The sequence below is a fragment of the Pediculus humanus genome, genomic scaffold (assembly GCF_000006295.1).
Source record: "Pediculus humanus corporis 1103172108216 genomic scaffold, whole genome shotgun sequence".
Classification (NCBI taxonomy): domain Eukaryota; kingdom Metazoa; phylum Arthropoda; class Insecta; order Psocodea; family Pediculidae; genus Pediculus; species Pediculus humanus.
This window is the reverse complement of record NW_002987786.1, coordinates 117217-135173: the sequence shown is the minus strand read 5'-3', so window position 1 is coordinate 135173 and position 17957 is coordinate 117217. Positions and strand designations below refer to the sequence as shown.

Here is a 17957-nt window from a genome sequence, read left to right as displayed (position 1 = left end):
AAAAAGAAGAAAAGGAAAAAGAAAAAAAAAAAAAATAATAATAATAATAATTGTATAAAAAAACTCTTTCGAAAGAAGAAAAGAGAGAAAAGAGGGAAAATTTTTTTTTACGCTTTTATAAATCTCGTGAAATTGAAAAAAAATTTTTTCTTACTTTTTTTTTAAATCTTGGAAAATTTTTTTTTGTCACATGAAAAACCGACAATTTTTTCTTTTTTTCTTTTTTCTTTTTCCGTCACATTAAAAAATAAAAAAAAAATTAAAAAAAAATTTTTTCCTAATACCCACCTGAAATGGCCTAATTAGTTCATATTATAAAAAAAAAAAATTTTTTTTTCCTCTCTCTCTCTCTCTCTTCTTTCAACGTCATTAATAATAATAATAATAATAATGATGTTAATTTAAATAAAATGATTTCTGCGAGCAGAAGATGATTTTTTTTTTTTTTTAGCTTTTCCCCTATTAAAAATAATAATAATAATAATAATAATAATGAAAGCACAAGTTGAAAAGTGATATAAAAACAAAAAAAAAAAATTAATTTAATGACCGATCGAGTGATTGATTGATTGATTGATTGATTGAATGAATGAATGAATGAATGAATGACAAAGTGAATTTTTTATCTTCTGCTTTTTATTATTTTATAATTAATAAAAAATTTTTCTAAAAGGAATTTATTAAAAGATAAAACGAAATTTACGGGCGGGTTTAAATTTAAAATTTCTAGAAAATTCTTTTTTTTTATCGTTGAAATTTTCCCACCCCCCTCCCCGAAAAAAAAAAAAAACAACCCTACAGTTGCGCGAGGGGGAAAATAAAAACATTTTTTTAAAGAACAAATCGTTGTTTGTGTTTTTTTTTTTTTTCTGCCTCTCGAAAATTTACAAAAATTTTTTTTTTTTTTTTTTTAAATTTCAATTTTCCGACGCCATTTTTTTCTTTCTTTTTCTTTCTTTTAAAAACGCCGTGAAAAAAAAACGAAAGGTTTACATTTATTAACTTTTTAATTAAAAATAATTATACTTGCAAAATAATTTTATAAAATTTCACGCGTTATTCGTTGTTGTTTTTTGTCCGAAATTTATAAAAAAATTTGATGCATTTAAAAACAAACAAACAAACAAACAAAGAAACACGGTTTTAAAATTTTTTTATTTTATGAATTATTATGCAATGTCATTATTATTATTATTATTATTATTATTATAAAACATTTTTTGTGAAAACAATATAAAATCCTTTTACGATTACGAATTTAAAAAAAAAAAAATTTGTCTTCTGCTAAACAAAAAATTTGTCTTCTGCTATGCAAAATTTTATTACGAATGTTCATGTGTGTTTATTTCATGTGAATGAAACTCCCATAAATTATCATAATTTTATTATTATTATTATTATTATTATTATTATTATTTTTGTCGCAAAAACCGAGTTAAGACTTATTAAATTATAAACCGGATATAAACGTCTCTTTTTTTTATTTATTTAAAAATGACCTCTGACGTCGATTTCCGTTTTATCAAACGCGACCATTTTATTATTATTATTATCAATTTTTTTTCCTTTTTTTTTCTTGTCTCCCATCGTCAAAGACACTGACATGACGTCGCCATGACTTTATTTTTAATTTAATTTAATTTTTATACGAAGTCAATTATTATTATTATTATTAATTATTTAGTAAAAACCTAATTAAAATGTAAAATTTTTATTTTCAATTATTATTATTATTATTATTATTATTATTATTATTATTATTATTATTATTATTATTATTATTATTATTATTATTATTATTATTATTATTATTATTATTATTATTATTATTATTATTATTATTATTATTATTATTATTATTTTTATTATTTTTATTATTATTTTAATTTATTATTTATTAAAAAAAAGGGAAAAAATTTTATAAAATTGAATTTCAAAAGAAAAAAATTAAAAACTCACATAAAATTTATGTGAAACATTTAAAAAAAAAAAAAAAAATTTACCGTTAATCGAAACCGGAAACGGATGTTCGAATACGTATTTGTTTACGAATACAATTTCCACAAATGAGTCTTAATGGAATTAATTATTTTTATCAATAAATATTTGTTTAAAATTTAAAAAAAAAAAATGTTGGCGCGTTTTTCTTTTTGCATAAATTTAACGAACTCATCATTTCCTATCGTTTGTTTCATTATCATTATTATTATACATTTAAAAAAATTCTATTCGTGCGTAATTATTTTTTAAACCGGAAATAAATAATAATATGACGTCAATAAGAAAAAATCTTGGGGAGATTTTTAAAAAAAATGTACCCTTCTCTATTATTATTATCATCATCAACATTTTTCATGATATTTATTATTATTATTATTATTATTATTAATATTATTTATCAACGAAAAAAAAAATCCGATCATTTTAAAAATGAAATAGATTATTATTATTATTATTATTATTATTATTATTATTATTATTATTATTATTATTATTATTTTGAAAAATATAACGACGACGACGACGACGACGTTAATAAATTTTTTTTCTTATTATTTTCGGTTCATTAATTTATCATAAAAAAAAATATGTATATAAATCGTTATTATTATCACTATCATTATCATTATTATTATTATTATTATTATTATTATTATTATTATTATTACTTTATCAATATATTTATGTATGTACCACGTAAATGCGTATTTATATACGCGTTTAATGAAAATGTAATTTTTTTTTTTTTTTTTTTTTTTGGATAATTTAAATTTCAATTTAATTTTACACTTTGCCCTTTGCAAAAAAAAATTGAAATTTTTTTTTTTTAATGTTGTCCAAAGTGTAAAATTCAATTGAAATTTAAATTATCCAAAACAAAAAAAAAAAAAAATTAATGCGTTTGTCGCAGTCGTGACGTAATAAAAACAACCCGGAAACGAATCGTTTAAAATATGTGAAAAATGACGTCAGAACGACCGTTAATGCCGCGTTAATTAACATCATAGAGAAATAAACATCCGTAAAAACAAAAAAAAATTTTCCCGCCATTTTGTATGAAAAGAAAAGAAAACAAAACGGACTAATATCCATAGTTTTTTTTTTTTTTAAATTAACCCACTAACGCGTTATCCTTATCTTATTTATTATAATTATAATTATTATTATTATTATTTATTTATTTTTTTATTTATTATTATTATTATTTAATCGATTTTAAAAAATAAAGCAGACGATAAATTCGACGGGGGTTTTGTTTACAAACTTAATTCGTACCGAATAATAATAAAAAAACTTTTTGAAGGGTTTTTATGTTAATAATAATAATAACCAAAGAAATCATAACGATAAGAATAAGAATGTGGGGGCGTGGAGGGGGGAAGGGGAGGAAAAATAAATGAATTGAATGATTGAATGAATGAATGAATATAAATAGAATAATTATTTACAAAAAGATAATTGAACGATTGAAAATTAAATTAATTTTTTTTTTTGTTGTTGTTATCGGTCATGAACACGATTCTATTGTTAATTGAAAAATAAAATATTGGGCTTAGTTTTTTTTTTTTTGTTATTTAACCTCTCGAAGGGATTCGATCGATAAAAATTTAATTGATTAAAAAAATTTTTAACGCTACGATATGTTTTTATGAAAGGGAGGCATTGGGGAGCTGTTGGGGGGGGGGGAAATTATTACGAATCGAAAACACAATGAGAAAAACGTACAATAACACCTGTAGGAATTCTCAAGAGTTTTATATTAACTTTGAATAACCTTAAAAAAAAAAATATTTTTCTTACTTTTTGAAAAAAAAAAAAAAGGAAATAAATGTGTAAAAAGGAAAGAAAAAATAACCGGAAACGGAAGTAATTAATTAATTGGTGGAAAACTTATTTAAAAATTATTCTATCAAAAAAAAAAAATTAAAAATAAAATCGAATAATAATTAATTAAAAAAAAAAAGAAAACGTTATGAAAATTAGGTAATAATAATAATAATATATGTGTAAAAATTTTCCGGAATTAAAATAATTTTCCGGATACGGAAAAGCGAATTCAAGGGGAAAAAAATTTGTTTAAGCGCTTAACACATTCGATTAATTTTAAATTAATAATTTTTTCCCCCCTTTCGATAAATCAATAATCGATCAATGACTCCCCACTTTTTTTTTTTTTAAAAAGTCGTTTGAGGAAAAATTTATTTTAATGTCGCCGCGTCCTCGAATGTTTTTCATCCCTCAAAACATTAAACCCATAAATATTAATATCATTCTACGTCACTCTTTTATTATTAAGTGATGAATTGTTTTTTTTTCCTCTCAAACGACTTTTAAAAATCACAAAAATATCGATCGATCGATCGATCAATCGATCGATGATTAATTATTTCCGATAAGTGGACGTTATTATTTAAAAAAAAAAAAAAAAGAAAGAAAATTTACTTACGTTGTTATTAAATAAAAAGTCAAATTTTGAAAAACGCAAAATATTCCAACGCAAAGGTCGGCAAATGCTAAATTTGCTAAAAAAAAATTCGTGTTCGATTTTAATCTTCTCGTCAGTAGTACCAACAGAATGACGGTTAAATTCCCTGTAAAAAAAAAAAAAAAAAATTTAAGTTAATAATTTTCATTTTATTTTTGTCGCAAGGAAAAAACAAAACAATTTCCGGTGCATGATGACGTCATAAGAAACAATTTCCCTGAAAATTTTCCTAACGTTTTCAACACTAATTATATCAAAGTAATTATAAAATTTTTAATTGTTTTAATACTCGTTTAGGTTAGAGTTTTTTTCGGAATCGATTTTATCGATTATTTATTTAAAGTATATAACGGAAAACATTTTGGTTTATTCAATTAAAATTATTAGATAAGATAAAAAGTTATTAAATTAAAAGATAAACGATATTCAATTTTTTTTTTTTTGCTTTTACTTTTACGTAAGCGCGGAAAAGCAGAAGAAAAAGAAAAACAATAACTACAAACAAACAAACAACGACGACGACGGCAACAAAAAATTAAACAAACATTATCAAACAAACAAACAAACAAAAAAAAATAAAAATTAATTATTATTAAAATTTCCTAGTTTTTATAGGAAACAATAATAATAATAATAATAATAATAATTTCATTAAAAACTTTTCGCCATTTTGTTTTTCCAACGTAGTTTTATCGGTTTTTTCATAAGAGTTGTTGTTTTAGTCGGAAAATTTTTCGCTTAATTTAATAAAAAAAAATTATATTATTATTATCATCATCGTCAAAATTATTTAAAATTATTATTAATATTATTATTATTATTAATTTTTTAAAATGAAATTTTCTTAAATTTCCCCCTTCTTCCTCCCTCCCTCCACCGCCAAAAGAAACAATGTCATTTCAATATTTTTTTTTTTTTCTAACGTGTTGAATTTCAAAACCAATAATAAATAAATTTACCGGAAATGGAGAAAATTTTCATTCGCGGCGGAAATGAAAATTTTTATTATTTGTACGAGTCAGCAAATAAAATTTTACGATAATTATCAAAATTGTTATTGTTTATACATAAATAAATATTTTCGTTCGTTACGTAAATACAAACAATTAATTAATTAATGTATGTTCATTCTCCCGTAAATAAATAATTAATAATAATTAATTAATTTTCACACGTGTGATTTTACGATGAAAATAATAATAATAATAAAATTTTCAATATGAAAATTTGCGCGGCGTTTTTCTATAACGAAACGAAAGAAAATTTTTTTTTTCTTATAATTGTTTCCGTCGTCACGTGGAAATTTGTTGTCGTACATATTGTTATTATTATTTTAATATTTTTCAATGTTTACAAACAATTAAACGGTAACCATGGAAACCGAAATTTTCTTTTCTGGAAACTTTTTCGTTTACTAATAATATATATATATTATTCTTTAAACTTTTAAACGCAAAACTGGTGACAATGATTCGAAATTATTAAAGGTGGTTTTTCCTTGTATTACTAAGCCGAGTTTCTTTTATTTTTCTTCTGCTAAATTATTATTATTATTATTATTAATTTTAATGCGGGTGATAGATAGTGATTAAGTGTTTTTGTTTTCCTGCAATTAAGGGAAAACACTTTTTATTTCGTGAAAAGTTTACGTCAAATATTAAACAGGAAATGAATTAGATGCTAATTTCGTATTTATTTTAAAATCTCGAATCGAAATGAAATTTTTTTTTTATTATTTCGTGACGTAAGCAAAAAAATAAATGTTACCGTTGTAATGATGATGATGACAATAATAATAATAATAATAATAATAATAATAATAATAATAATAATAATAATAATAATAATAATAATAATAATAATAATAATAATAATAATAATAATAATAATAATAATAATAATAATAATAATAATAATAATAATAATAATAATAATAATAATAATAATAATAATAATAATAATAATAATAATAATAATAATAATAATAATAATAATAATAATAATAATAATAATAATAATAATAATAATAATAATAATAATAATAATAATAATAATAATAATAATAATAATAATAATAATAATAGTAATAATGATAAATTTGTATTCACGTGTGCTGTTGTAAAAGTGTAATATTTTTTTTTTTTGCTGCAAGAAATAAATTTACTGACAAGTTGCAAGTTTTAAATTTATTGAACTGTAATTTAAATTTACTTGCAAATGCAAATTCTATAATTATTTTTAAATGTAATTAATTTTATTAATAAAAAAAAAACCGATCGATAAATCAATAAATCAATAAATGAAATAAATGCTGTAGTTGATCTATTCAGGTTTCTCTCTCTCTCTCTCTTGTTTTTTATTAATTTCGGGTATAATTTTTGAATGAAATAAAAATAAAATAAATGGGAAATGATTTATGCGATTTTATAAACGAATTAAAAAAAAAAAATTATAGCGCTATAACGTTTTCAAACACGTATTGTAATAAAAAAAAATGATATAGAATAACAATAAGAAAAAACAAATGAATATAAAACTTAAAAAAAAGGGTGTTAAACGTATGATAAAAAATTTTCCTTTTTTATAATATAGATAAAATAAATTTTGTTGTAGGTACGCATATATATTATAAATTTTATAATTTTTATAACGGTTAATCACAGAGTAAATAAAATTAAATAAAATAAAAATCGTGAAATTTTATTGGAATTTTTTCTTAAGAAAAAAAAAAAAAAAAAAACGACTTTTTCATAATATAATTTTTTTTCTTTTTTTTTTTTATGGCGGTTCTTAAAAAAAAAACATTTTTACTTTAATCTCCCCCCCTCTCTCTCTCTCTCTCTCTTTCTCTTTTTCACAGTCTGTTTTTCTATTTTTCTCTATTTCTTTTTCTCCCCCAGTTCGTGTTCACTGTCTGCATATCTCCCTCTCTCTCTCTCTTCCCCTCAGTCTTTCTCAGTCTGTTTCTCTCTCTTCTCTCTCTCTCTCTCTCTCTCTCTCAGTCTCTTTATTGAACTTTTACGGTCGGAAAAAAGAAACATTGTTATTATTTATTGTTTTTTATTGTAAAAAAAAAAAAAAAATGCAATAAAATTTATCGAATCATTTGTGGTTGATTAAAAAAAAAAAAAAAAAATTGTTGTTGTTTTTGCTGTTAAAAGAGCGTGCGTCAAATGACAGCAAATAATAATTTTAAAAAAAAATATTTTTTTAAAGCTTGACAATAGCAAAAAATTTATGACGTAAACTTTTGTACAATTACAATACAATACGTTTAATTGTAAAAATAAATAAATAAAAAAAAAAAAAAAATAGAAATTTTAATAATTACTTCTATTATTATTATTATTATTATTATTATTATTATTATTATTGTTATTATTATTATTATTATTATTAATGTTATTGTTATTATTATTATTATTATTATTATTATTATTTATTATTATTATTATTATTATTATTATTATTATTATTATTATTATTGTTATTATTATTATTATTATTATTATTATTATTGTTATTATTATTATTATTATTATTATTATTGTTATTATTATTATTATTATTATTATTATTATTGTTATTATTATTATTATTATTATTATTATTATTATTATTATTATTATTATTATTATTATTATTATTATTATTATTATTATTATTATTATTATTATTATTATTATTATTATTATTATTATTATTATTATTATTATTTATTATCATCATTAATTACCGTACATAAGGAAAAAAAAAAAAATTTTTTTTTCTCTTTTCTTTTCTTTTAAAATCTTATTTATAACTTGAACGTCGCATCATCGTGACGTACGCGATAACATTTATCAGATTAAAACTCATAAGGAAAAAGTTCAAGGTTAAGGGAGGAGGCGGGGGGCGGGGGAGAGGGTTGATTTGGGGCGTAGGCGAAACGGTGAAAGCGTGGGTGTGAGAGAGACAAAAAAGGGCAGGAAGATATTGAAAATGGGGGGGTTAAAAATGTTACGAAATTAAATTCCGATTAAAAAAAAAACGTTTCGTAATTTTTTTTCTTCGTCAAAATTTTTTTTTTTTTTGTTCTGGAATTTTCCATTTTGTTATTTAAAAAATTCGAATTTTCCTTACCCGTCGTATTAATTTTTTTTTTTTAAAGTCAGTTTATTATTCTTTGAAAATTAATTTATTGCCGGATAATAAATTTTTCTTTTTTTTTCGTTGTCAATTAAATTTAAATAAATTGTTTCGATGACGTCGTACGCACGAATTAAATTTCAATTTAATTTTAATTTAATTTTAATTTAATTTAAAAATTTTTTTTTATAAATATTTTTTTTTAAAATTAATTTTTCAAAGACGAAAAAAAAAAAAATTTTTTAAATATGTTCGAAATAAAAAAAAACATTTTACACGTGTATTCATTTTTACGACAACAAACAAACAAACAAACAGACAAACAAACGAACAAACACAATTTTTAATATAAAACGTTTTCGATTCAGTTATAAAAAAAAAATAAAAAACAAAATAAAAAAATTTCACCGTTAAATAATAATAATAATAAAAAATATCGTAAAAAAATTTCCTTTTTCGAAATAAAAAAAAATGAATAATGACAATAATAATAATAATGATGATGATGTTAATAATAATAATAATAATAATAATAATAATAATAATAATAATAATAAATCGTAAAAAAATAACAAAAAGAAAAAAGGAAAAATGTTATATACATGCAGGAAGTGAGTGAATGGAGTCACGCACACGCACGAGTGAAACAATTTTCATCTTAGAAAAAAGGTTTTCCCGGATTTCGAAATTCAAACATGACCTGAACGAAATTTTAAAAATTTTCCTTTACCGAACAAAAAACATTAAACTCATTCCTGAAATAAATCATGAATAGGCTCGGAGGGGGGGGGAGGGAAATAAAATTGACTTTTCCGTCGTTTGTTACGTACAAAAAAAAAAAACAAAAAAAAATTTGGGAAGTATGCGTTCCTCTCCTTCCCCTCCTCCGATTCCTGGGAAAAAAATTAATAATAATAATCTTTTAAAAAAAAATTTCCATCGGGAAAATTATGAAATGTTATTATTATTATTATTTGAATTATATATATATACTCGAGGCTGAATTTTCAACGGAATTTTTGATTTTCCGAAAAAAGAAAATTCTTTAAATTTTTGTCTTACGAATTTTTATTAACTCAACATCCGAATTAATATTTACTTTTTTTTATATCGAAAATTTTCATAGAGTAATAAAATTGTTTATATTATTTTAATGACAAAAGAAATAACGTTTTTTGTTTAATTAATAAAATTAAAAAAAAAAAAAAAACTTTCACGTGTTCAAACAATCGAACGAAAAAAAAAACAATTAACAACGCAATCTATTGATTTATATAACAATTAACAAACGACAACAACAACAAAAAACTTTGTTTAAATAAAAAAAAAAAGCCTAAAGGAATTGTTTTTTTTTTGTTTTGTTATTTTCAATGGGGGGGGGGGAACCTTTCGACAAACTGACAGGTACAAAAAAAAACAAAACAATTAATGAAAAGTTTTTAATGAAAAACATTAATTTAAATTAATAAATAATAATAATAATAATAATAATAATGAGAGTACGTGAAAAGAAAATTTTAAATTTTTTTTTTTTTTTAAAAGATTACGTTAAATATTTAATCAAAATAATTACTGTTTTAAAACTTTAAAAAAAAAAAATCCTCTTTGAATCCGCTCCTTATACGCCCACGCACCCACGCACACACGCTCACATCCCCCCATGAAAATTTTTTTTATAAATTATTAATACGATTTTAATAATCGTTTTCACTATTTTCTACGCCTCCTGTTATCAGTTAAAAATTTCTTTTTTTTTTCGTTAGAAAACTTATTTAATGATAAGCTAAACATGAGGTCTATGAAAAAATTTACGATTAATATGCGGAAAAATTTGAAATTAAAAAGAAAATTTTTCCCCCCCCCCCTCCCTCCATTTTCCGTTGCACGTTTACTTAGTTTAATTGAAAAATAAATTGAAGTTGGAAAATTCACTTGTTTTAATGCATTGATTAAAAATTAATTCATGTTTTACGGTTTTTTTTGCAAAAACAACAAAAAACAATGCATCATCATCATCATCATCATCATCATTATTATTATTATTATTATTATTATTATTATTATTATTATTATTATTATTATTATTATTATTATTATTATTAATAAAGCTTTTCCTCGATTAAAAATGGGAAAACAAAAAGGAAATTTTCTTTAAATTTAAATTCATCAATAACTATTTATGTTAATAATAATTATTATTGATGATTATTTTACTCGAAAGCAGAAGAAATCTTTCTTTACGTATTTAAAATTTTTCCATTTATTTTTTTAATTACGTCACGTCGTTTTATCACGTGACAAAAATATTTTCCTTCTACGACAAATTTGATTATTGTTAATTTCGTTGAAACGAATCGAAAATAATGATTTTTGCTCTTGAAAAAAAACTTTAAATTTTTTTTTTTTTTAAATTTTGCTGTCGTTAAAAAAGTTTACAAAGCATTTAAATCTCGGATAAGTTATTGGTTTTTTTTTTTTAGCAAAAATAATTTATTTATTAAAAAGTATAAAATAAACCTTTGCCTTTATTATATCTTATGTCAAAATAAAATTTAAATCCGCGTTTAAAATAAAACACACCTCTGGAGAATTTAAATAGAATGAGAGAGAGAGGGAGAGAGAGAGAGACAGATAGAGATGAAGAGAGAGGGAGAGAGAGAGAGAGATTTTAAATAGATACAACTTATTACATAACCGACGATCTTATTATATTCCTTAATTCGAAAAAAAAAATTTTTTAATCATTGTTTTTTTTTACATTTTGCGTGAAATTCACTGATTCGAAAATTCGTATTGCGTTGTTTTAATTATTATTATCATTATTATTATTGTTTTGTTTTTATGAATGAACGGTGAAAAGAAAAAAAGGGAAAAAATGTAAAAAAAAAAATGTGTTTACTCACCGAAAACGCATCCGCAAAAAACAATAGAATATAAAACGATAAATAATATTCTTATGCCCAAACTATCAAATATGTAATCGTTGTATTCTTTTTCAAAAGTCACGTTTTCTTCTCCAGTACAATTTTCCAAATCTTTAACGTTTATTTTTATTTGTTCCAGTATTCCGGTATCGTTCCAATAATATTTTTCACTTTTAAAACTATCGTTAAACATTTTAACTCGTTTATTTCCTTTTTTTTTTTTTTTTTTTTTTTTTGGAAAATTCTCAATCGATATAACACCAAGTTTTCATTTTCCTTAAAAAAAAAAAAAAGAAAAAAAATTATTATTATTATTATTAATATCGGGGGGGTTTTTCGTGCGGAAATTTTAATTTTGGAAAAAAAAAAATGATAATATTTTCACAAATTTAAAATTTAAGGGTCAAGGGCGTTTCGAGTCATTCCGATTCCCATTCATTCAATCATGAATGAAATTTAAATTTTTTCGGTTTAAAGTTTAAAAAAAAAAAAAAAAAAAATGACGAATAGAAAATTCTAGAACAGGACAAATGCATGACGATGGATGTTTTATGATTTTTTTTTTTTTTAAACGAGAGCAAAGTGCGAAAAGGATTTTAATTAAAAATGATAGGAAAAAAGAAAATTTTTTTTTTTTTTTTTTTGAGGAAAAAAAGAAAAATTACGAGAGAGTGAGAGAGAAAAAGAAGGGAAGGAAGAAAGGAAGGAAGAAAAAGGAAAAAAAATAGGACGTCATTTAAGTTGTTTGAAAAATTTTTTTTTTTTTTCTCATTTTTTCCCTCCAATTTTGACGACACGTTTTGATTGATTAGGTTTCTCTAGTGTTAAGCTTAAGAAAAAAAAAAAAAAAATTTATTTCTTTAAGTTTTTCATTAGAAATCCTAAAGTGAGCAAAAGAGAGAGAGAGAAAGAAAAAGAGGGAGAGGGAGAGAGGGAGGGAGAGGGGATACAAAGTAAACTGAATGTTTTTGGTAAATAAATAAAAGTTAATTGAATTGAAGGAGATAAATGAACGTATATTACACATATATTTATATATACAGAGAGAGAGAGAGAGAGAGAGAGAGAGAGAGACAGAAAGAAAATAATGATGATAATGATGATAATGACTTAAACATTTATCAAATATAAATTGCGGAACAATTTTGTTTTTGTTTTTTTTTGCCATCCTGGAGAAAAGATTAAAAATTTATTATTTAAAAAATGTTTATTAATACGCGAACTGGGGTAAATTTTTTCCTTTTTTTTCCTTTATTTAGCTGTTTGGAAAAAGAAAAAAGAAAATTCTGTCACTTAATTCTGTAAAGTTTACGCACTTTGATAAGAGTTATCAGAACTTTTTTTTTTCTTTTGTTTTCATTTAAAATTTTTCTTTTATTTAATTTAATCGTTATTATTTTTAAATATCCATAAGCGAAACATTGTTTTTTTTTTTTTTTAAATTTTAACTTGGCGTTATCGTCGATTTTTATCAGAAGTAAAAAAAAAAAAATCTTCCATACCTCCCCTCCCCGCCCGCCTGCCCGTTCTTTTTCCCGCCCCCCCCCTTTTCTTTTTTTTTTTTTTTTCCTTTTTCTTTCTACCATCACATTTTATTTCCTTTGATGAATAAAAAAAAAAAAAAAAAAAATTAAACGCGAAAATTTTTTTTATGTAATTTGATTTTTCTTTCTTTTTTTTTTTTTTTTTTTTAAATTCGCGTATGGAATAATTTCAACGTTTTAAAAAAAAAATTGAAAAAGGAAAAAAAAAATTTTCCTTTCGTATTATTCTCGCTCGTACCTTTTTAAAATCTTATGACACGAATTTCAACCTTAATACATTTCTTATTTATTATTATTATTATTATTATTATTTTTTCCATACGTAATTTTATTAATTTAATGACGTCACTGTCTCGAATACATATGTATAAATTTTTCGAGAGGGAAAAAGAACAAAATTTTCCCAAAGGAAAAAAATGTCGCAAAAAGAAAAAAATGTAAATAAATATTAAAAACACGATGCGCGTTTAAAAAAAAATTTTTTTAAAACGATAATAATAATAATAATAATAATAATAATAATAATAATAATAAAACAACAACAATAATAATAATGATAATAATAATGATAATAATCAATCAAATTTTTGACGTTTTAATATAATTTCTACATTTTTTATAGTAAAAAAAAAAATTAAAAATTATAGTTTAGTAAAGCTAATTTTGTTTTAATTAACTATAATTATATATATAGCATTTATTTAAATTTTATAGACTATATTTTTTTAAAAAAAAAAAAAAAAAAAGGAAATTTTACTTTAAATCTCAAATGAATAATTTTTTTTTAATTTTTTAACTTTTTTTTTTTTTTTGCATTTTTAACGGTTTTTAAATTTAAATTTTTTTAATTTTCTTTTGACTCGATGACGTCAGAATTTTTGTCAGAAAGAAAATGCTTTACGTGAAAAGAAAAAAATTTTCTTTTTTTTTTTTTTTATATAAATGAAAATTATTATTATTATTATTATTATTAATGATACCGACAATCAATCACGACGAGTTTTACGTGTTTGACGGAGTTTTTTTTTCTCCAACATTTATTCCAGAGGTAAAATTGATCCCTAAGGAATAAATGTTTGCGAATTAATGTCTTACACATCAATTCTTGTATGTTTTTCTCAGTCCATCTTAGATGAAAACGAGTTGGTTCCTGAATTGTTTCAGGTCAACAAACAAACAAGAATTGTTATGGTTCCGTCTTTGTCTTACTTAGTACCCCCCCCCCTCAATTTCCCTTAATTTTTTATAATCGGACGGGTGTGTTCAGTACGACTATTGACTTTTATTATTATTATTATTATTATCATTATTATTATAAATAAAACCACATAAATCATTTATTGTTTTCTAAAACAAAACTCGAAAGAAAATTTTAAAAAAATAAATATATGTAAATTTGTTCTTTTTAAAAGAAATTTAAAACAAAAAGAGAGAGAGAGAGCGAAAGAAAGGAATAGAGAAAGAAAGAGAAAGAGAGAGAAAGAGAGAGAAAGAGAGAGAAAGAGAGAGGAGAAATGGCACAAGATAAAATAAAAGAGTAAAAGTAAAAATATTAAAATAATTTTCTATGGAAAAACTTTTCCTCTATTATTTTATTATTTATCTTTTTCCCCTCCCTCTCTCTCTCTCTCTCTCTCTCACTGTCTTTCTCTCATTCTGTCTCTTTTTGTCTTTACCTTTAGCTCGATTAAAAAAAAAAATATTAATAATAATAATAAAAACGGGGGCTAGAATCGAACGAAACGTAACGAAAGGAAAGGTAAAAAAAAAAAATTCGAATTTTTTTCGCGTAAAAAATTAAATAATTAATAGGGTTACACGTGAATAAATTAAAATTTAATTTTCTATAAGTAAAATTTCATTTAAATAAAAAAAGTGAAATTTATTATTATCCGTGTCGAATATTGTGAGAGTAAGAAAGAAAGGTTCGGGAAGATAATGAAAATAAATAGACTGAAAGGTTGTGTAAAAAACCTTTACATTGTAGATTACAAAAGTCTGGAGATTAGCCTTTATTTAAATTATTAATTATCATTATCATCACGTGAATTTAAATTAATTAAAATTTTATTATTTTTAAATGATTGCAAATTAATATTAATTTTATATTAATGTTATATCACTCAGCGTTTAATTATAGCGCTATAATAAATCGTTTTTAAATTGTCGAGTCTATTATTTATAGCGTTTCGAACGTATTCAGCTATAATTTTACATTAGCTTAAAAATATGCTTATTTAGGAAAAATTATCATCGAAAGAAAGGTTACACACACGCTATAAATAAATAATAGAAAATGATAAGCGATCGAACGCTAATGACGTAAAATTTTTACGTGCGCTATAAAAATTTTAATTTTTTTAATTGAATATTTTATAGCAATTATTATTATTTTTTATAGAAAATTAAATTTCGAATAGTCATTTTATGGTTCGGTTTATAGCTTTTATCTTTACATTATTATTATTATTATTTACTGCTACGACTATTTGTTTAAATATTATCAATAGACTATAAAAAAAAAATATATAGCAAAAAATCAGAAAATGCAAAGCAGAAGAAATGGTTTTTTTTTTTTTTTAAATTTTCGTCACGTGACTTTAAATTTTCCTATAGTCGCTATTTATTTAAACGAGCTATAAAAAAAAAAAAAAATTTATTTATATAACCTTATAACCTTTGTTTACCGCTACGGTTCATTAAACTTTTTCGTCAAATTAAATAATAATAATAATAATAATAATGAAAGTTTTCTAAAGAAAAGAAATAATTTAAATTTATTTACCGTAAATATAGAAAAGTTTAATAATAATAATAATAATAATAATAATAATGATGATGATGATGTTGATGATGATGATGTTGATGATGATGTTGATGACGATGATGTTGATGATGATGATGATGTTGATGATGTTGATGATGATGTTGATGACGATGATGTTGATGATGATGATGATGTTGATTATGATGATGTTGATGATGATGATGATGTTGATGTTGATGATGTTGATGATGATGATGATGTTGATGATGATGATGATGATGATGTCAATAACAAAAAAAAAATTTTTTTTTCGTGCGCTCATCGTATTGACGTATTGACGTCATAGTTTTTTTTTCTAGAAATTTTTACTATTTTAAAAAATTTATTAAAAATTCTTTAAAACAGTCAGAGTAATTTTACGAACTATGACGTAATTAATTAGTAAAAGAGGGATGATGAAGGAGTTTGAAAACTATTTGTTATTTAGCATCCGTTTTTTTTAATAAAAAAAATTTTTTTTTGTCATCCGCGGGGGGGGGGAGGCAAAATTATTAAATAAAAATCGTTAAAACAAGAACGAATGAATTTTTGAATATTTAATTAAAACGCGAACTGCAGTTGCCAATAATAAATTCATTCATATATTATTTGTTTTGTTATCATTATCTTATTATTAGCATATTTTGTATTTTAAATAAGAAATTATTTTATGGAAAATTTAAAAAAAAAAATATACATTAATAATAATGATGATAATCATAACGGAGACGAAAAAAAAAAATCAATTCAATATGCAAACAAATTTTAACCGGAAATACTTTAGAGAAAGGGAAAATACGTGGGGGTGGGGATGGGGAGGAGAAAGAGGAGGAGGAGTGAAAAAAAAAAGGTTAAAAGTTGAAAATTTTCTAATAATTTCCAATTGAAATTCAAAATTTTCGATTTATAAAATTTTTTTTTTTTTTTTATACCTTTAAATAAAAACGATTTCGAAGGATTATTTTTTTTTTTTTTTAAGGGGGGATGGGGTAGTGAGGGAAGGGGATAGAAAAGAAATGAATAAGAGAGAGAGCAAAAGAGCAAAAGAGAGAGAGAGAGAGAGAAAAGAAAAAAGCTTTTAAAAATTTTGATATTTTTCAAATTTTCTTTTTTTTTTTCTTTCACCCTCCCACCTCCCCCTCGCTACAAAAAAAAAAAAAATTTAATACCCAAAGCTACCAAATGGTTTTTTTTTTAGCAGAAGAAAAAGTTTTTTTTTTTTTTTGGAAAATGTAAATAATAAAAATGATGGATTTAATAATGAATTACTTTTTACCGAGTAATAAAAAAAAAACAAAAACGGCCGTAAATTTTTTTTCGAATCAAAGTCTATGAATTTTTTTTAAAAAAAAAAAAAAAAAAAAAAAAAAAAAATTTTTGTATATTACGATAAAAAAATTTTTTTTTATTATACGCACATCTGATTTTAGCAGACGATATAATTTAAAAAAAAAACTTTATTTCCGTTTCCTTTCGATTAATTTCTAAAAAAAAAAAAAAAAAAATTTAATTTCTTTTTACAAAAAATAAAAGAAAATTATTCGATAGAAAATAAATTTTAATTTATATACCCTTTACAAAAAAAATTTTTTTTTAAAAACGAAACGTTGCCAACATAACAAAAACAAATTTTAAAAATTTAAAAAAAAAAAACGCGGGAAAATGATATATTTTTTAAATGGGTCAGCTGGAAAACTGAAAAAAACGAAAAGTAAAAGGAAAGGAGGGGGAAAAGGTGGGTAAAGAGAGAGGAAAGAGGGGGAAAAGGGAAGTAATAAATATTTTTTTCTGTCTCTCTCTCTCTCTCTCTCTCTCTCCGTCGTTGTAATTCCATATTAGGTAATTAACCGTGAAAACACCGTGGAAAATAAATAAATAATAATAATAATAATTATTATTATCATCTTTGTTGTTAAGTGAAACGTTTTATTAAGTAATAATAATAATAATTATTTTTTTGGAATTAAAAAAAACGGTTGGTTGGTAAACATAAGAGACGAGAAAAAAAAAATGATAAAGATCGATGAGGAGGGGGGGAAAAAAAAAAAAGAAAATTTTTTTTAAAATTA

The 17957-nt window shown here is 22.3% G+C and overlaps 2 protein-coding genes across 2 annotated transcripts; both read right to left on the bottom strand.

Moving 5' to 3' along the window:
• Window positions 1-4443: 4443 nt before the first annotated feature.
• On the bottom strand, window positions 4444-5155 carry Phum_PHUM447490 (uncharacterized protein; the record flags this gene model as incomplete). The annotated part of the gene is made up of 2 exons (XM_002429631.1): window positions 4444-4592; window positions 5146-5155. The coding sequence occupies 2 exons, from the start codon at window positions 5153-5155 to the stop codon at window positions 4444-4446; spliced, it is 159 nt and encodes a 52-aa protein (XP_002429676.1).
• Window positions 5156-11320: 6165 nt separating this feature from the next.
• On the bottom strand, window positions 11321-11731 carry Phum_PHUM447480 (uncharacterized protein; the record flags this gene model as incomplete). The annotated part of the gene is made up of 2 exons (XM_002429630.1): window positions 11321-11328; window positions 11518-11731. 2 exons carry the CDS (start codon window positions 11729-11731, stop codon window positions 11321-11323), a joined length of 222 nt encoding a protein of 73 aa, XP_002429675.1.
• Between the last annotated feature and the right edge of the window lie 6226 nt (window positions 11732-17957).